This window comes from Mobula hypostoma, chromosome 10 (assembly GCF_963921235.1).
Source record: "Mobula hypostoma chromosome 10, sMobHyp1.1, whole genome shotgun sequence".
In the NCBI taxonomy this organism is placed as follows: Eukaryota; Metazoa; Chordata; class Chondrichthyes; order Myliobatiformes; family Myliobatidae; genus Mobula; species Mobula hypostoma.
Window position 1 is genome coordinate 76,598,602 of NC_086106.1, and position 20,937 is coordinate 76,619,538.

Consider the following 20,937-nt stretch of genomic DNA (forward strand, 5'->3'; position numbering starts at 1 on the left):
TTTTGTATTCATGAATGCCTCCTCTTATGCCATCTATATGTTGGCTGATAACACAACTGAGAAATTCTGAGATGCACAGAATTGAGAAAAGCTGCGGAGGATTGTAGACTCAGCCAGTTCCATCAAGGACACCAACCTTGCCACCATCAAGAACATTTTCAAAGCAGGTTGCCTCAAGAAAGCGACATCATCATTAAGAACCCTCACCATACAGGATGTGTCCTCTTCTCATCACTGCCATTAGAGAGGAGGTACAGGAGGCTGAAGATGTTCATTCTATATTTTAGGAACAGCTTCTTCCCCTCTGCCATCAGATTTCTGAATGATCCATCACTGTACCTTGCTACTTTGCCCATTTTGCACTGTTCATTTAATTATAGACCAGTGAGTCTTACTTCAGTGGTCGGTCAGTTGATGGAGAAGATCCTGAGAGGCAGGATTTATGAACATTTGGAGAGGCATTATATGATTAGGAACAGTCAGCATGGCTTTGTCAAAGGCAGGTCGTGCCTTGCGAGCCTGATTGAATTTTTTGAGGATGTGACTAAACACATTGATGAAGGTACAGCAGTAGATGTAGTGTATTTGGATTTCAGCAAGGCATTTGACAAGGTACCACATGCGAGGCTTATTTAGAAATTAAGGAGGCATGGGGTCCAAGGGGACATTGCTTTGTAGATCTAGAAATGGCTTGCCCACAGAAGGCAAAGAGTGGTTGTAGATGGGTCATATTCTGCATGGAGGTCGGTCACTAATGGCCTCAGGGATCCGTTCTGGGACCCCTACTCTTTGTGATTTTTATAAATGACCTGGATGAGGAAGTGGAGGGATGGGTTAGTAAATTTGCTGATGACACCAAGGTTGGAGGTGTTGTGGATAGTGTGGAGGGCTGTCAGAGGTCACAGCGGGACATTGATGGGATGCAAATCTGGGCTGAGAAGTGGCAGATAGAGTTCAACCCAGGTAAGTGTGAGGTGGTTAATTACAGTAGGTCAAATATGATGTCAGAATATAGTATTAATGCTAAGGCTCTTGGGGTCCGAATCCATAGGACACTCAAAGGTGCTGCGCAGGTTGACTCTGTGGATAAGAAAGCGTACAGTGTATTGGCCTTCATCAGTCATGGGACTGCGCTTAGGAGCCGAGAGGTAATGTTGCAGCTATATAGGACCCTGGTGAGACCCCACTTGGAGTACTGTGCTCAGTTCTGGTCACCTCACTATAGGAAGGATGTGGAAACCATAGAAAGGGTGCAGAGGAGATTTACAATGATGTTGCCTGGATTGGGGAGCATACCTTATGAGAACAGGTTGAGTGAACTTGGCCTTTTGTCCTTGGAGCGACAGAAAATGAGAAGTTATCTGATAGAGGTGTATAAGATGATGAGAGGCATTGATCATGTGGATAGTCAGAGGCTTTTTCCCAGGGCTGAAATGGCTAGCATGTGAGGGCACAGTTTTAAGGTGCTTGGAAGTAGGTACAGAGGAGATGTCAGAGGTAGGTTTTTTACACAGAGAGTGGTAAGTGCGTGGAATGGGCTGCCAGTGACGGTGGTGGAGGCGGATATGATAGAGTCTTTCAAGAGACTCCTAGACTTGTAAATGGAGCTCAGAAAAATAGAGTGCTAAGGGTAACCCTAGGTAACTTCTAACTTAAGGACATGTTGAGCACAGCTTTGTGGGCCAAGAGGCCTGTATTGCGCTGTAGGTTTTCTACGTTTCTAAAAATGGTTTGCCATGGATCTTTTTAATAATTCTGTGACAATATTTATGATATACACTGATGTATCTGCCTTTTAAAATTATCCCAAGCCCTGAAGAGAATGTGTTTGCTTTCCAGGGTGGTAATGAAAATGTTGAAGATTTGATACCAAAAGGGGTATCTGAATTGACAAAACAACACTTGCGCTATATCTTGCAGGTAAGTCTAATACTTACATGGCAATTGTCAGTACAAAGTGGAAATCACTCTACTTCTAATGAGTGTAAACTACTGGAATCGTATTTCTACTTGAGGTTCATTTATTATAAATACACCATTTCTATGGGGTGGATTCACATTTCATTGTTATCTTCATTAATTATAGGTTGAACTTCCCATGATATTATTCCAAGTGGAAATTTTGATATTTTTCATAGAACATGTACAAAACAGGGTAGCACGATAGTGTAGTGTTTCAGGTAACGCTTTACAACACCGGTTGTATGCTTCAGGTTTGATCCCTCCACTGTTGGGTGTCTCCATGATTGCGTGGTTTCCTCCTGGTGTCCCAGTTAACCCCCACATTCCTGAGATGTATGAGTTAGGGTTAGTAAGTGGTTGGCATCGGAAATATGGCAACAATTGTGGGCTGTCCAGCACAATCCTTGTAAATTTAATTTGATGCAAACAAATACATTTCAGTGTATGTTTAATGTATGTGTGACAAGTAAAGCGAATTTCTTTAAAAAAAATTGCACTTTAAAACAAGAGGTAAAATAGTTAGTCTCAATTTTCTGAAAACCTTTTAATAAATTGCATCAAAGCATTATAAGATTTTCTTTCTCACTGAGTGATTTTTAACAAATGAAAGTAAAATTCAAATATGGTCTTCAGCCTGGGGCAAAATTAATATAGCTCAGATCTGTACATAGTGCAGATATGCAGGTGCCCAAGATACCTTGATTTTTAGAGGTGGAAAATTGGTTTGTGTTTTTATTAGTATATTATTGATGCATAAACCCAGGAACTTCCATCCTACTACCTCTATACTCACTAGTCCTTGAGCTTATAGTGTTCAGTATGCCATTTCGAGGGGTCTGATGTCCCACTGAGCCCCTCTGCCTCCCTCAGTGCTTGTTTCTTTGTGGAAGCCCTGAGGATGAGTGTGTCATGTCTGTAGGCTCTTTGGTGCTACTATTCAACAATGCAAATAACAAAGGTAGAGCTATCAATAAACATTCTTTATTGAAGGAAATTAGTTCCCAACCAGTACCAGTAGCTGATACAACAGTGTACTGAAAGTCATCTCATAATTTTAATAGGTGCATTTACAATTATACTACCTGGTGCATATGTGCTATTTGTGCTGATGTTACAAAAGAAGACTACATTGAGTCCTGAATGCTGAGGTAGAACTGCGCTCTGTTATAGCACACTGAACTTACTATAAGATGATAATCAGTATTGGTTTTGACTTGGCATAGGCAGAGAGTTTGAATTATTATTGTAGGGTGTCTATCAGTGAAAATCATTTAGAGTATTTGTAAACATGCTAATCTATCCATGAATGCAGTGTAGCAGATCGTACACCTTCGAGCAGAAGCCGTAGAAATTTCAGTTTTCCACCAAGTAGGCAGAAAATATCTGAACTAAGTTATCAGCCTTTTCTCTTTAAGTTTTGAACATCTATGTTTATCAGGCTTGTTGCCTCTGCCCCAGATTTGGGTGATTCCTGTGGCATATTTCTTTCTTGTTAAAATCAGCTAATCTCAGAAAGGGACTGCATGCTTGTCCATTATCTAAAATGGTAGAAGCTTTGGACTCTGAACGTTCCCCACAGACTGATAAGTTGAGAACACTCATACAAATGGTCTTAACCCACTGCACTGAGACACAGAAAGGCAATCCATCTTCATTACCCTTTACTGTTACAAAAGATAAACTGAAAATTAAACTTTGACCAACTTTAGATGTGTAGTGGAGAGTATATTGACAGGTTGCATCACAGCCTTGTATGGAAACACCAATGCTTTTCAACAGAAAATCCTAGAAAAAGTAGTGACTGCGGCCCAGTCCATCACAAGTAAAGCCCTCCCCACTGCTGAGCACATGTACATGAAGGCCGTATCCGTCGTCAGATGCCCCCACCTTCCAAGTCCTGCTTGCTTCTCACTGCTGCCATTGGGAAGAAGATGCAGGAGTCCCAGGAATCACAATACCTAGTTCAGGAACAGTTATTACCCCTCAACTATCAGACTCTTGAACCACAGGGGATAGCTTCACTCTAATTCACTTGCCACATTGTTGAAATGCTCCCACAAACTATAAACGCACTTTCAAGGACTTGTCATCTCATGTGCTCGATATTTATTGAAATTTTATTTATTTATTTTTGTATTTGTAGCTTGTTGTCATTTGAACTTTGAACATCCTCTCCACATCCACTCTATCTGGGCCTTTCAATATTTGATGGGTTTCAGTGAGATTTCCCTCATTATTCTAAACTCCAGTGAGTACAGCCTCAGAGCTATCAAATACTCCTTGTACATTAACCCTTTCATTCCTGGAATCATTCCTGTGAGTTTTCTCTGGACCCTCTGCAATGCCAGCACATCTTTTCTTAGATATGTAGTCCAAAACTGCTTACTATACTCCAGGTGTGGTCTGACCAATGCCTTGTAAAGTCTCAGCATCACATCCTTGCTCTTGTATGCTAGTTCTCTCAAAATGAATGCTAACATTGAATTTGCCTTCCTTACATCTGACTCAACCTGCAAGCTAACCTTTAGGGAATATTTCACAAGGACTCCCAAGTCACTTTGCACCTCTGATTTTTGAATTTTCTCCCTATTTAGAAAAGAGCTTGTGCCTTTATTTCTTCTACCAAAGTGCATGACCTTACCCTTCCCTATATTATCTTCCATCTGCTACTTTGCCCAATCTCCAAATTTGTCCCAGTCATTCTGCAGACCCCCTGCTTCCTCAGTACTACCTGCTCTTTACCTATCTTTGTATCGTCTTCAAACCTGGCCAAAAGGCCATCAATTCCATTATCCAAATCATTCACAATGAACGTGAAAAGGAGCAGTCCCAATAGCGGAAGATCGCTAGCCACCAGTAGCTGACGAGAATAGGTCCCTTTTATTCCTACTCTCTCCCGCGTGCCAGTCAGCCAATCTTCTATCCGTGCTAGTATCTTTTTTGCAATAGGATATTAACTTGTTAAGCGGTCTTGTGTGCAGCACCTTGTCAAAGGCCTACTGAAATTCTAAGTTAACAACATCCACTGGCTCTCCTTTATCTATCCTGACTGTTATTTCCTCAAAGAATTCCAGCGGATTTGTTGGGCAAGATTTCCACTTAAGGGAACCATGCAGAGTTTGCCCTACTTTATCATGCACCTCCAAGTACCCTGAAACCTCATCCTTAATAATGGACTCCAACATCCTCCCAATCACTGAAGTCAGTCTAACTGGCTTACAATTTCCTTTCTTCTGCCTTTGTCCATTTTTAAAGAGTGGAGTGACATTTGCAATTTTCCATTCCTCCGGAGCTATTCCAGAATCTATTGATTTTTGAAAGAGCTTTACTAATGGTCTTTACTAATGCATTATTAATGCATCCACAATCTCTTCAGCTGCCTCTTTTAGAACTCCGGAGGTGTAGTTCACCTGATCCAGGTACTTACCAACCATCAAACCTTGCAGCTTCCCAAGCACCTTAATCTTTCTATTACCAAGCAGCCTAAATAATAGGAACTACACAATAAGGCATTACACAATAGTATCTCTTGATGTAAGAGTATTCCAGTGATGCTTTTCACAGACACTTGTGTTTGTTCAAACTAACATATAGTACTTCTCTGAGTAGCAAACAACACAGGAGCAAGAAATCTGGCAATTTCTGCTTCTCTGGTTGAATACTGTAGTGGTCAAATGCAGTGCTTGATCGACTGTCCCAGCTGGCTGTTTTTCTCAGGTTGGCTTTCAATTGGATTTAGGGTTCCTTCTGGGCTCTTTTTGTTCTTGTACAGATTGGAGTAAATGCTTGATGAAAATATAAAGAGATGGCATTGCTCAGGTAGTACCTTTGAACACAGAAACAGTTCATTTTTAGGGATGGCGAACTTTCAAAAAATCTGAGGAAAGGAGTACCTGGCTGTAGGTTTTAAACAGGTTATTTTCAGGTTAATAATTCTGTGGCCTCCTACTTGAATTTGCTATTCATGTTATGCTATAATTATTTTTGTAGTTTAAAATTTTACAAAGGCAGTCTCCAAACCATCATCCTAGTTGCCTTCAGCAATAGACTGAAAGAAAAATTTTAGCATTGTAATTTAATAACCTCACAGAAAACCCATGAACAATATTTCCCTCTTTGGTAAATTTTCAGTTGTAAAGTGTTTGTTAATCGTCAGCCACAGGGAAATCCTCGTTTGTGGGGAGGTCAACAGTTTGATTTTTGCAGATAGATAATCAAACTTGAAGAAGGTTTCACTTTATTCATTGGATGTTATGGATAAAGTGTGTGTTGTTGATTTTTCAGATGAGGCTTACTGTGGACAAATCCTTGCGACTTCTCTTGGCCACTTTCAGCAGTCTACGTGAAGACCTGCTCCATCTGCAAGATGACCTCAGTGTATGTCCAAGAGCTGTAGTAATTTTGTTACTAAAGTCAAATAGTTATAACATATAAAGAATTTGAGTTGTTTCTTAAACATGTGTAACTGAGAATGATTAATAAAATAGGTTGGCCTGTGAAGGCCAAAATTAAATATGTAGACTTGGTTCCAAATCATAATTATAAATATAGATTTGTTTTTGCTCAAATTTGTTAAAGTAATGTTAAAGCAGTAAAGGAAGTAAATCAATTGTCTTGCCATTCTTGGATATAGAGGTAACAATCTAGAGAAATACTTTGGGAACTCAGTTGAAAGAAATTAGTTTTGTATTTTTGTATGCTTAAATACAAGTTTCTTTTCCTTCTGTGTAGAATCATACAGAATCTCAGTTACTGCAGAATTAGAACATGAGTTATGCACGTATGAAATCAGCTCCATGCAGTCTGTACTTTTACTGAGCACCTGCAACAAGGAAGACTTTCTAAACCTTTCTGCTAGTGAAAGTAAAGTTGGCATTCAGATAATTATAATAAATAATTCTACATTTTTACTCTTGTTTAGCAGTTCAAGTTTTATTAGGAATGGAACTGTATATATCAGATTTTAATTTAAGTTAATATCCCCTTCTTTCATTTCTACAGAAACTTGCCACAGACAAGGAAATGCTGGAAAAAGACTTGAGTTTTAAATCGCAGCAAGTCACAGAATACTTAAAGCTCTTGGAGTCTGTACGAGAGAACAATCGACTGCTGCAGGTAGACTGGTACTACGTCGGTTGTGATTGTAGTGCTCACTTCTCATTATTATGTACAAACAGGTAGAGCTGTCTGTTGCCTCAGAGCCGAAGGGGCCCAGGTTCCGTCCTGACTTCAGGTGCCATTTGTGTAGGGAATATATTCCCCCGGTTTCCTCTGGTGCTCTGCTTTCCTCACAAGTCCCAATGGCATGCTGCAGTTAGGTAGATGGATTACTGTAAATTATTCCTTCTATAGGTGAATGATAAAAGACTTGATGGGCATGTGAGAAGGAATGGGTTACAGGGAAATAACTGTTCCTGGACTGGTGTGAGTCCTGCGGCTTCTCTACCTTCCTGATGGCAGCAATGAGAAGAGAGACTGTCATAGGTGGTGGGAGTCCCTGATGATGGATGGTGCTTTCCTGTGACAGTGTTTCATGTAGATGTGTTTACTGGTGGGGAGGACTTTACCTGTGATGGCCTGGGCCTTATCTACTACGTTCAAAGGCATTGATGTTTCCATATCAGGCTGTGATGCAACCAGTCAATATCCTCTCCACTACACATCTACAGAAGTTTGTCAAAGTTTTGGGTGTCATAGAGAAACTTTGCAAACTCCTAAAGAGGTAGAGGTGCTGCTGTGTTTTCTTCATAATTACACTTACTAGGATAGGACCCCTGAAATGATAACACCAAAGAATTTAAAGTTGCTGACCCTCTCTACCTCTGATTCCCTGATGAGGACTTGTTCATGGACCTTAGGTTTCCTTCTCCTGAAGTCAATAATCAGGTCCTTGGTCTTGCTGACATTGAGCAAGAGTTTATTGTTATGGTACCCACTCCTTCAGAATTTCAATCTCCTTCCAATATGCAGATTTGTTGGCACCTTTGATTTGGCCTACAAGAGTGGTGTTGTCAGCAAACTTGAATATGGCATTAGCGTGCTTAGTCATACTGTCATAAGGGTAACGTGAGTATTCCAACGCCTTAACCACTTGGCCACATGCCAAGAAGTTATTGCATTCTATGTTTCATCAGTTGTATTAAAGCTTTTGTGATATGCCACAAATCTTTTAATACAGGCTTAGGGGCATCAATGTCAGATGATTCTACACGTCAGCCAAAACCTGCTATGGAGTCTGTTTCTAGAATTTAATTTGTACATATAATTTATGATTAATGACATACTGAACTTGCAAAATATTATATATTTATCCAATTCATGACTTCTGGAAAGTATTCTTGCAATGAGTGGGAATGCCTTTCCTTTCCATCCTTGCTAAGGGATTTAAGACCTTTATCAGTATTCAATAATCAACCCTGCTATGAAAATCACTTTTACTCTCAGTCAGTGGTACACAGTGACTGCAGTGTGTACCGTGTGCAAAATACACTGCATTTACTCACCTATGCCATGTAGGGGATGTGTGGCCTCAGACCACCGAAAGGAATAAGGGCAGCAAGAACATGGGAATACCACCACCTGCAGGTTCTCTTCCAAGTTGCACTCGAAATTGTATCACCAGCCCTTTTGTACGCGTCGAAGTCTTGTAAGTTCCTACACAAACAGCATTGTGGGAATAACTTAACTAGAACTGCTGTTGTTCAAGAAGTCACCGTCCCTCCACCATGTCACTGGAAGTTACGAGTGTGTAGTACTGTAAATACTGAACTGGCCTTTGGTGACAAGAAAACTCAACACTTTTAAAGGTGTCATAAAGTGTTTATTTTGACATGCACAAATACATCAATGATTTTCACATTAAAATTTATTATGCACAGACTAATGATTCCAATGGAAATTGTTAGATTAGTTGACAATATGCCTTACTGGAAAACTTCAGGAATTAGATAGAACAATGGAAAGGGATCTGAAATGAGCATAACCCTCTTTGTAATTTTCTTCCCTTTTAGAGTGCCATAAAGGAGAGTGGTTCAAACAACCGATCCCTTGAGGATTTGATCTTGTCTCTGAAGGACTCAGAGGCTGATAAACAATTCCGTGTGAAAGAGCTGGAATGCAGCAAAAGAGCACTGGAACAGGAAAATGAGCTACTTCGGCGACAGGTAAAGATAAAGACCATCTGTATACAATAATGTGTAAATATTCTAGAAGTTAGAGCTTAATTGAGGACAATGAGGTTGCCAGAGTAAACCAGAGACAATGAAACTAACCTCTTCAAATTGCTTTGAATCATCCATTGACCTGATTATTTCCAGGGCTTACATGGTGCATCTGGATATTATAAATTTTGAGTCAGTAATAATTTGCAAAGTGTTGAAGTCCAGAATCTGATGGGAGTGCTGAGCCAATGTCCTGCTGCTACTGGTAAAGAGTGGCGATGTCAGTCAAATGTCATGGTTCAGATTTACTTTTTTTTCAGCTTTTTAGCAATAGTCATGGAGAATTAAGGGACAAGTTAGGTTTAGGGACAGATGAGGGGAAATTGGAGGTCGCAGCAGTAAATACAGAGTCTGTTCAACTGTGTCGACTGTTTATTCATTTCCATAGGTGCTGGCTGACCTGAGTATTTTGTGTGTTACTCTGGATTTCCAGCACCTGCAGAATCTCATGTGTTTATGATTTGTGCTCCACTGCAAAGTCTCCTTGAGGGATGCCTACCCTGAAGATATTTAAATCTTCTCTTTGGGAATTCAATGAGACCCTCTCTCTCCATTCACCCTCTGTGATATCTGCTGCTCTCCAACTCTTCAACCATGTACTCACCAAGACTCACTACCACAGCCATGGTCTCTTGCGTCTTCTCCTCATCTGCCTATCACCTCCACCAGTGCCCCTCCTTCTTCCCTTTTTCCCATGGTCCACTTTCCTCTCTGATTCTTTCTGCTCCAGCCCTTTACCTTTCCCACCCACCTGGCTTCACCTATCACCTTCTAGCTAGTCCTCCTTCCTCTTCCCACCACCTTTTTATTCTGGTGTCTTCCTCCTTCCTTTCCTGTCCCAAAGAAGGGTCTTGGCATGAAACGTAGACTGTTTATTCATTTCCATAGATGCTGCCCGACCTGCTGAGTTCCTGCAGCATTTTGTGTGTATTGTTCTGGATTTCCAGCATCTCCAGCATCTCATGTGTATATGAAGAGTTCCCGTTCAGAGTCCTGGTTGCAGCATCTGCGGGTGAAGGTCAGCGGGTGGACAGGCGATGAGGAGACCAAGTCCCAGGTCTTGAAGGTCTGTGTCGGTGGGAGTCATGAGGGCCAGTGACTCCCCAGGTCACTGGGGTCATTGATCTGTGTGAGCCTGGAAGCCGAGGACTGAAGATTGATGAGGTTTGGTCCCATAGGTCAAATCAGTGATCGGTGACTCCTGGAGCTTAGCGGTCCAAAGTTGGAGGCCTACTATCTGTGAATCTGAAAGACTTGCCAAGGACTGAAGGGCCAGAGAAGGGTTGTCCTGGGGTTGGAGGCCTGCTTGTGTGGGAATGTGTGTGTGTGAGAGAGAATGGGTGAATGTGTGTGTTTATGGGTGAGTGTGTGTGTGAGTGAATGGGTGAGTGTGGGTGTGTGTGTGTGTGAATGGGTAAGTGTGTGTGTGTGTGTGGGGGGGGGAATGGGTGTGTGTGTGTGGGGGGGGGAATGGGTGTGTGTGTGTGTGTGTGGGAATGGGTGTGTGTGTGTGTGAGAGAGAATGGGTGAATGTGGGTGTGTGTGTGTGTGGGAATGGGTGTGTGTGTGTGTGTGTGTGTGTGAATGGGTGAGTGTGTGTGTGTGTGTGTGTGGGAATGGGTGTGTGTGTGTGTGTGTGGGAATGGGTGTGTGTGTGTGTGAGAGAGAATGGGTGAATGTGGGTGTGTGTGTGTGTGGGAATGGGTGTGTGTGTGTGTGTGTGTGTGTGTGTGTATGGGTTTGTTTTGTTTTTGCTTCTTTGTTCTGCTGAACGGTGTGGCTATGCTCCGTTGGCAACTATTGTGTGGTGAAACTTATGGGATGTCTCCAGCACAGCCTTGGGTGTGTTGCTTGTTAACACAGATGATGCATTTCACTATATGTTTTGATTATACATAAAAATCGGCTACCATGTGTGAATCCTCCTTGTGAGAACTTGCTGAACACTGAAATAGTTTAACATCCAGTTGTGCCATGCCCAAGCAACTTGAACAATTTGCTTAATAGCTTGAATGCAAGAGGTATTCAAAACTAATTAAAATATTTGAAGCCATTCAAGCGCTTAAGTTAAATAGAGCATAGAACACACAGCACTGGAACAGAACCCTCCAGTCCACAATGTTGTGCTGACTCTATTAAATCAGTAATCAAATGACCAAATAAACTGATCCATTCTGCCTACACAATGTCCATATCCTTCCATATTCCTCACATTCATTTCTTTCAAACAGAGAGATTGAGAAAGGGGAGAGAGGTGTCAGAAAAGGACCAAGTGAATTTAAGGGCAGGGTGGAAGTTGGAGGCAAAGTTGATGAAACTGACAAACTCACCAATGCAGTCATCGATGTAGCGGAGGAAGAGTTGGGGCGCACTCGCATTGTATACAAACATATTTATTATTTATTTGTATACAAGTACATCACCAATGTTTACAAATACACTTATTTTCTCAAATAGACAAACCAAATTCAGTATGCACATTAAAGTTATAAAGATTAGAGCACCATATCATTAAAATTAGACTGTGGAGTAATATGATTAGTAATAAAAGTTGATAAAATATTCAGTCATATATTTTAGCTGCAGTGAGGCAGTGATTGTTGCTGGTCCATTCATTGGTTATTAAATGAACAGCTCAGAAAAGCAAATTTTGACACTCTCCTCCCCATCTCCCGGGATGCTTGGGAAGGAACAACAATTATTTCATTATGGGAAAAAAATTGCTTGTTAATGACATTTTCATCTTTTTTAGTTTAGTTTTGTGCCATAAAATAGTATTTTATTTCATAAAGTAGTGTTGATGTTAACATCCATTCCTTACCTATAAGAGTGTTAACAGCAGCCAGTTGGAGTTCGGAACTAACTCAGATCAAAGAGAGCTTTAAAAATCACTGCATTGTAGCTGTTTTCTTGGAGCTTGAATAGCAGTTAATTGGAGTGTGGAGGCGAAAAATAACTGTCTTCACCCAGGTCACAGACACGGCTTTAAAAAAATTGGAGTTTGCTTTTCAATAGCAAGGTCAAATAAAAATAAAGTGGGGCAAATGGAACGGCCATTGTTAGGGAGACTTTTAGCTTGGCTCACAAGCTTAGGCATGAGTGGCGTAATTAAGCTTCCTCTTGCTCATTCTTCAACTGTAGGTGTAGAGTTAGGGCAGTAAGAATAGCTCCAGGGACTGTGTGAGAGGTGGAAATTCTGGGAGACCTCCAGCCTCCCGAATAGCCACGTCTGCACCAGGTGCACCAAGCTACAGCTCCTCAGAGAGCATGTTCTAGAACTGGAGCTGCAGCTTGATGACCTTCGGCTCATACAGGAAACTGGGGAGAAGATGGATAGGTGCAGGGAGATATTCACCCCTGGGTTGCAGGAGGCAGGTGAATGGGTGAGTGTTAGGAGAGGGAAGGGAAGTAGGCAGCTGGCACAGAGTACCCCTGTGGCTATTCCCATCAATGACAAGTATAACATTATGAATATTAATGGGGGGGGGATGGATGATCTACTGGGGGGGTGGAACTGCAGCAACTGGGTCTCTGGCACTGAGTCTGGTGCTGTGGCTCAGTAAGGAAGGGGGCAGAGACTAGGAATACAGTGGTAATTGGAGATGCCATTGTGATTGGTGTAGACAGGAGAGTCTGTGGACACGCTAGAAAGACCCAGATGTTAGGTATTACCTCCCAAGTGCCCGGGTCAGGGACGTGTCTGATCATGTCCACGACATTCTAAAGGGGGAGGATGAGCAGCCAGGTGTCTTGGTATATGTTGGTATGAATGACACAGGAAGGAAAAGAGAAGAGGACCTAAAGAAAGAATTTAGAGTTCTAGGTAGATAGCTGGAAAACCACAACCTTCAGAGTAACATTGTTAGGATTGCTGCCTGTGCCGTGTGCCAGTGAGGACAAGAATAGGATGATTTTGCCGATGAATGCATGGTTGAGGAGCAGGTGCAGGGGGCAGAGTTCCAGATTTCTGGATTATTGGGATCTCTTCTGGGGAAGGTAGGAACTGTACCAAAGGGACGGGCCACACCTGAACCCAAGGGGGAGTAATATCCTTGCAGGCTGGTTTGCTAGAGCTTTTGGGAAGGGTTTAAACTAATTTGGCAGGGCGATGGGATCCAGAGTGATGGGGCTGAGGATAGGGATGTTGGTTTACAAGCAGAGGTAGTGTGTAGTGAGGGTGTTGGGAAGAACAGCTAGATGTTCGGGCAAAATTACAATCAATGGAGTGGGTTGCAGTGTAAAAGGGAGACAAAATTGAAAAGGGTGTCAAATACAGGACTGAAGGTGTTATATTTGAATGTATGTTGTATACGAAATAAGGTAGATGATATTATTGTGCAGTTAATGATTGACAGGTATGATGTTGTGAGTATCACAGAGTCATAGCTGAAAGATTGTAGTTGGGAGCTTAACACCCAAGGATGCACCTAGTTTCAAAAAGGACAGGCAGTTAGGCAGAGGTGTTGGGTGGCTCTTTTGGTTTAAAAAAATGCTTAGAAAGAGATGACTTTGGATCAACAGATGTAGAAACCTTGTGGGTAGAGTTAAGAGACTGCAAGGATAAGAAGACCCTGACGGGAGTTTACAGGCCTCCGAATAGTAGCCAAGATATGGTCTACAAATTACAGTGGGAGATAGAAAAAGCATGTCTAAAAGGTAATGTTACATTAGTCATGGGGGATTTCAATATGCAGATAGACTGGGAAAATTAAGTTGATGCTAGATCTCCAGAGAGAATTTGTGGAATGCCTCCAAGATGGCTTTCTGGAATAGCTTGTGGTTGAGCCCACTAGGTGATCAATGATTGTGGATTGGGTGTTGTGTAATGGATCAGATATGATAAAGGAGCTTGAGGTAAAGGGACCCTTGGGGAAAAGTAATCATAATATGATAGAATTCACCCTGCAATTTGAGAGGGAGTAGTTGAAGTCAGACGTATTAGTATTACAGTGGAGTAAAGGGAATTACAGAGGTATGAGGAGGAGCTGGACAAAGTTGATTGGAAGGGGACACTAGCAGGGTTGATGGCAGAACAGCAATGGTTGGAGTTTCTGGGAGCAATTAGGAATGCACTGGATAGAAACGTCCCAAAGAAATATGGACATAAGCTAGCCGATAATATAAAAAATGATACTAAAAGTTTTTTTTCCAGATATATAAAGAGTAAAAGGTGAGAGTAGATATTGGACCACTGAAAATGACACTGGAGAGATAGTAATGGGGACAAGGAAATAGCAGATGAACTGAATAAGTATTTTGCTTCAGTCTTCACTGTGGAAGGCACTAGCAGTATGCCGGAAGTTCAACAGTATCAAGGGGCAGAAGTGAGTGCAATTTGCTATTACTAGGGAGATGGAGCTTGTGAACTGAAAGCCTATAGGTCGATAAGTCACCTGGATCGATGGACTACACCACAGGCTTCTAAAAGAGCTAGATGAAATGATTGTGGCAGTATTAGTAATGATCTGTCATTAGTCAATAGTTTCTGGCATAGTTTCAGAGGACTGGAAAATTACAAGTGTCACTCCACTTATCAAGAAGCAAGAAGGAAAGGTCAGTTAGCCTGGTTGGGAAGATATTGGAGTCGATTGTTAAGGTTGTGGTTTGGGGGTACGTGGAGGCATATGACAAATAAGGCCAAATGCAGCATTTATCTTGTCTGACAAATCTGCTGGAATTCTTTGAAGAGATAACAAGCAGGATAGACAAAGGAAAATTGGTAGATGTTGTGTACTTGGATTTTCAGAAGGAATTTGATAAGGTGCCACACATGAGGCTGCTAAATACGATAAGAGCCTATGATCTTACAGGAAAGTTGCGAGCATTGGCTGATTGGCAGGATGCTAAGAGTGGGAATAAAGGAATCCTTTTCGTTTTCGCTGCTGGTGTCACAGGTGTGTGTTGGGTCCACTTCTTCTTATGTTGTATGTCAACGATTTGGAAAACTAAATTGATGGCTTTGTGACCAAGTTTGTGGATGATACAATGATAGGTGGAGGGGCAGGTAGTGTTGAGAAAGCAGAGAGGCTACGGAAGGAGTTAGACAGATAGGGGAATTTGCAAAGAGGTGGCAGATAGATACAGTGTCGGACAGTGTATGGTCGTGCACTTTCGTAGAAGAAATGAAGCCATAGACTATTTTCTAAACGGGGAGAAGATGCAAACATCCAAGGTGCAAAAGAATTTGGGAGTTCAGGCAGGATTCCCTGAAAGTTAGTTTGCAGGTTGAATTGGTGATGAAGAAGGCATCTGCAATGCTAGCATTCATTTCAAGAGGACTAGAATATAAAAGCAAGGATGCAATGCTGAGGCTGTGTAAGGCACTGGTGAGGCCTCACATAGAGTACTGTGAGCTGTTTTGGGCCACTTAAGAAAAGGTGTGCTGACATTGGAGATGGTTCTGAGGTTTATGAGAATGATTGCAGGAATGGAAGGGTTATCGTTTGAGTGGTGATTGAAAGGTTTGGGTGAGTCTAGGACCAGAGCACACAGCCTCTGAATAGAGGGGACATGCACTTTGAACAGGGATGAAAAATTTCTTTAGCCAGAGGGTGATGAATCTGTTGGATTATTTGCCACAGGCAGTTATGAATGCCAGGTCACTGAGTGAATTTAAAGTGGAGATTGATGGTTATTGATAAGTCAGGGCATGAAAGATTATGGGGAGAAGATAGGCAAATGGGGCTGAGAGGAAAATGGATCAGCCATGATGAAATGGCAGAGCAGACTCGACGGGCTGAATGGCCTACTTCTGCTCCTATGTCTTGTAGTCTTATGGTTATAACTCCATTACTTTAAAATGTTTCACTTTAGATTATTTCACACTGTATAATTGGCATTTCATGATTACTGGCAAAGTAAGAGTTGTACAAAAAAGAAACGGCCCTTTCAGCACATGATTTGTAATCTTTGTTGAAATCCTCTGTATCCTCTGAGGTTAGAACTTGATTAGCTTTTGGCAGCCAGCAAAGCAACGTGATCACTTCTACATAAACTTAGCCCAGCCCAAACTTTTTAAATCAAGGCCAGAGCCCAAACTTTGTATCACAGAGATTTTTAGAATTCTGCAGCAACTTCCTGGGCCAAATTGCACCTTATGAATTTTTAAATAATTTTATACAAAATGGCTGCATTTCTATAGTTTCTTAAATGTACAGTTTTTTATTCCCTGATATTCTATGATTGTGATTAGATCTTGGTTTTACAGTGCAACATGAATGAAATTGTATAGAATACTATTAAGGCAATTACAATGTATCCTAAATAGCAAATTCTAATTTGTGCATTTTCTGCAGCCAAAATACTTTGACACAATAGTTCATTTTGTGGCAAGTGCACTAGGCTGTATATTTTCCTTATTGTCCAGCTTACCCACAAATGGCTGGAAACGGGCCCAGAATTCTGCAGAACAGATTTGTTTTACCCTACGTCACCATGCAAATCTTGGGTGAAAATGAATGCTTTGGATTGCACCTGTTTTTCAGTGAGGATGTTTTTACGTGAGCAGTTGGGTAACTTGTTGCAGGGTTATGAAGTGTAACAATGAGTATTGCATACATAAAATATAGTGGTGAAGAATACTGATTTCATTGATATTTAATGAATGACTTGGACTTTAACTTGCCGCACAACCATAGTTCTACACTGTCATTATTATTTTCTATTCACAGTTAAGCAAGAGTCCAACCACCACTGCAATACTTAATACAGAAATTTCAAATAATTACTATGAAATGGTCAATAAACTCCATGAAGAAAAGGACAAGGAGATCAGTGCTTTAAGGGTATGGAAACTCTTTTCATTATGTTGACCCATGTGGGAAATTGTAAAATCTTACCACTTGTGCCTGGATTGACTGGAAGATCTATCCAATGAGTCTCACTCCAATATTCTTGCTGTGCAGTTTGTATTTTTGAGTAACTTTTACCTTGTAAGAACAATAATCGGATACAAAATTTTAAAATGACTATTGAATTTGATTTACCCATTGTTGTGAGTCATCTATATAAATAAACTATAATTGAAATCAAAAACCCGGGCAAAGAATTAACGAACCTATTAAAATGTTAGTAGGTGCTGTTCAATTTAAACAAATCCAAAAACCGATAGCCAAGGATTGAAGGAGTTCAGTGTGTCAATAAAATAGAGAAGCTGTGGTGATTCTCCTTGGAACATCAAAAGCTGTGAAATTCAGACGGGGAATTTTAAATCTTGCAGGATAGAAATTAAATGGAGAAACTTTTCCCATTGTCAGAGGGGTCAAGAACGTGGGACACAGAATAAAAGCATGAAAAAGAGAAACATAGGGGGCATGTGAATTTTATTTCACACAGTGAATGGTCATAGGCACCCAAAGATCATGTACACTTCCAGAGGAATTATTTCTATGTTTCTGTGAATCCAGTGAGCTTCCAAGTAAGATTTGGCTAAAGCACAGGAAATTGAGGTTGTTTTAACAGGGAACATAGAATACTGTAGCACAGTATAGGCCCTTGGTCTATGATGTTGTGCCAACTTTTTTAACCTATGCTAAGATCAATCTAACCCTTCCCTCCTACATAGCCTTCCATTTTTCTGTCATCCATGTGCCTAGTGTAAGTGATTCTTAAATGCCCCCCAATGTATCTATCTGCTTCTACCACCACCCCTGACATGGCGTTCCATGCACTCTCTGTAAAGAACCTCTGACACCCCCCCCCCATACATCATTGAAATTATGCCCCTGGTATTATCTATTTCTACTTGATCTCTGCCTCTTTGGAAGTTAACACACGAAAGCCAGCAGAGAAAAATGGGCAAGTACTTGAGTTAGAAAGAAGTGACTGAATAAGTAACACCTTCAAGAGCCAAAAATCCAAGATTTGTAATGACACAGGATGGGCTGTATGCTAACCAACATGGTTACATCATAAAATTAAAAAGACCCATAGACAGGTGAAGTTAATGAACTGTGCGGATACCTATTTTGGGGTAAGCAGAAATGAAAGGTCATGAGTATGTTTATTTTTCAAAATAGACATTTGTAAGTTGTAGTCCTCTTGGGTACAAAAGTGTTACTTTACTTTTATACATATTTATGTATCTGTGAAATAGTTTGACATGAAAGCGTTTATCATGGCAAAGTTGTCTTACTCCTTCATTGGTACTGCTCTCTTTCAAAGATACTGGAAAATAAACCGGTTTATCTGCTACTTTTCTGAATTCAATGCAATTCTAGTATAATAACTCTAATTCTCTGGTGGTATTTTGAGAGAGTTTTTTGATGAAGGTTGCTTTAATATTTCTTGTGCACCGTTTATTGTTAATTGCTTGTTCCAGAATCAAAATTATTATATTTCCTTAGTCAGACTTATTGGGTAGGTGTTTATTTACCAGCTTGGTACCCTGGCACATCCTTTGATATATGTACCCACCTGAATATTTCTCCCAGATTAAATTTATACCTAGTCCTGCTTACTCTGATCTTTATAAATGTGTTTACATCTTAGAAACATATTCAATTTAAATTTCAATTAAATATTTATATTGACATGAAATCTATACTTCCTCCAGTCCAAAGTGCTAACCAGTTGGCATCAGCTTTTAGCTGCTTTGCTATTAGACATTGGTAAGATGACTTCTCTTGTATGAGCACCTTTCCTTTGAAGACTAGCACCATGCCACTTGGATGAATAAAGCACTGTTAAGGCTCTTGCAACCCAACTCCAGCTGATGCCTTCCTCCATGAAACTACTGGCCCCAGGTGCCTCAAAAAAAAATGTTCCATCCTTGTATATGCCTTCCTCCCTTCCCACAACTTCAACCTTTAAGTACTCATCCAAACACATCCCACACTGCTTAGCCGAGTCTAATCATTTCTTCCCAACCTTCACCTAAACTCCTAAAATTTACATCTTTCTCTGTTTCTCTCCTTTGATTCTTGCATCTTTGATCAAACTTTGACACTTACCGATTTAGACATTCTTACTGGGGTCTCTGGCCATTTTGTTTAAATTCAATCTCTGTTAAAAGGCGCCATTTCAATGCAGATTGTTGATACTTGTTGTCCAAGCCAACCTTCCCAATGTTTCTTTATTAATTTGGTCAAATCTATTGACAGAAATTTTTGAAAAAAGTCCAGTTCTTTGGTCTTTTAATAACACTTTAGCCATTTAAAAGCTAGTGTTATCTGGCATCACTGTGTAATGTTCCTTTTGGGGGGGAGGTCATTGTACATATGAACTACTGATATGCCTTATTTATTTACACAACTCTTAGTCGCAAATCAACAACATGAAACGAGAAATGTCATCAGGGCAAGACAGTACCAGCAGCTTGCAAATGAAGTTAATGCAATACAGTAATAGCCTAACTGAGAAGGATTCCATTATCCAAAAAAAGAATGAGGTAAGATCACATGGTTTGTCTCATTTCATTGACACTGTCTCATTTTCGCTGGAATGAATCAATAGTCAAATGTAGAACAATGCTCAGTATTGTGGTTTTGGATTAGCGCTGCTGTGTTCTAGGATGTGCAGTGCCAGCATGGGTTTAGACTTCATATTTTCCATGCACGTCGATCTAAAGTCATCATTTAGAGCCACCTAGCAAGCATTGATTGTGTGGCATCATTGTACGTGTCTGAATTAATTCTGATGCTATCACGCCATGCTTTGCTAACATTTTTAGCTTCAGTAAACTACAAGTTTCTAACTCGTGTCAGTTCTTACTCTGAAGAATGAATAAACTGGAACTGCAACTTCTCAATTCAAAAGATCATTGAACGGAACCATTGATTCTGTTCCTCACTCCATAGCTGTTACTTCCAGTATCTTCTGTTGCACGTTCCAGGTATCCAGCGGCTGCAGTATTCTGTTGCGTCTTACTGTGTGTGTGTGCCTCCAAAGGTCTGCAGCAGATCCATTTTACCTCCTTCCAATCAGTTCAGTTTGGTTGCTCTGTTTCAAAGCTCTTGCTTTTATTGGTGTGGAATATTTTCTGAGTTTTCTTGATTTCCCTCTCTTTGTTTTAGCAGCAGCTTGTGGAAGCATCCAGAAGTGATGTAAACATCTGTAATCTGTTTTCTCTGCGATTTTCTCTGACCCTATGGTGTATTCCAGTGGAATATCTCCAACTTGATATTGTTCTTATTGAAAATCATTTGAATTATTTTATGCCCAGTTTTTCTAAGTTCTTCTTCTATTCTTGGGATCATTCAACAATTTTAATGGTCCTGAGCTAGGACGTTGTGCACTACACCCCTTCTCCACCCAGGAACCATTCCACCTCTCCAATTGGTTATAAGGAAATGCATGCAACTTCTGTGATGTTAATTGCAAACTACTTTCTATCTGGGAAGGTGTATCTGCACATTTCATTCAGTCCTAGCCATGTGAAGCATTCTGGTTGTCGAGCTTCAACCATGTAAACCAAGGCACTGTTTCAGTAATGCTGCAATCTACCTTCTGGGAATTCAAAGCCGCAGCAAAGTGATGTCAGTATTTGATAATTTTACAGACACGTCTCAGTTTGTAACCACATAAATCACAAGTTTTGAAAACCTACCAATTGATGTTATCTCCAGACTGTAACAGACTAGAATTGGAACTCAGCCTATTATAGCCTTGTTGGTAAAATATTACTCCAGTCTAAGCCCGAGGTTATCGAATTGACTTTATTTCTTACATCCTTCACAAACATGAGGAGTAAAAATCTTTACGTTACGTCTCCATCTAAATGTGGAATCATAGTAATTTATAATAATTTATAATAAAT

The 20,937-nt window shown here is 40.6% G+C and overlaps 1 protein-coding gene across 1 annotated transcript in view; it reads left to right on the forward strand.

Annotated features, from left to right (window-relative positions):
- pof1b (POF1B actin binding protein) overlaps nucleotides 1-20,937 on the forward strand; it is a 118,632-nt gene that overhangs the window by 90,090 nt on the left and 7,605 nt on the right. The window contains exons 9-14 of the mRNA XM_063060637.1: nucleotides 1,840-1,920; nucleotides 6,247-6,339; nucleotides 6,964-7,077; nucleotides 8,973-9,125; nucleotides 16,853-16,966; nucleotides 19,441-19,569. Coding sequence (XP_062916707.1) covers nucleotides 1,840-1,920; nucleotides 6,247-6,339; nucleotides 6,964-7,077; nucleotides 8,973-9,125; nucleotides 16,853-16,966; nucleotides 19,441-19,569 — 684 coding nt within the window. The remainder of the gene's footprint in view (nucleotides 1-1,839; nucleotides 1,921-6,246; nucleotides 6,340-6,963; nucleotides 7,078-8,972; nucleotides 9,126-16,852; nucleotides 16,967-19,440; nucleotides 19,570-20,937) is intronic.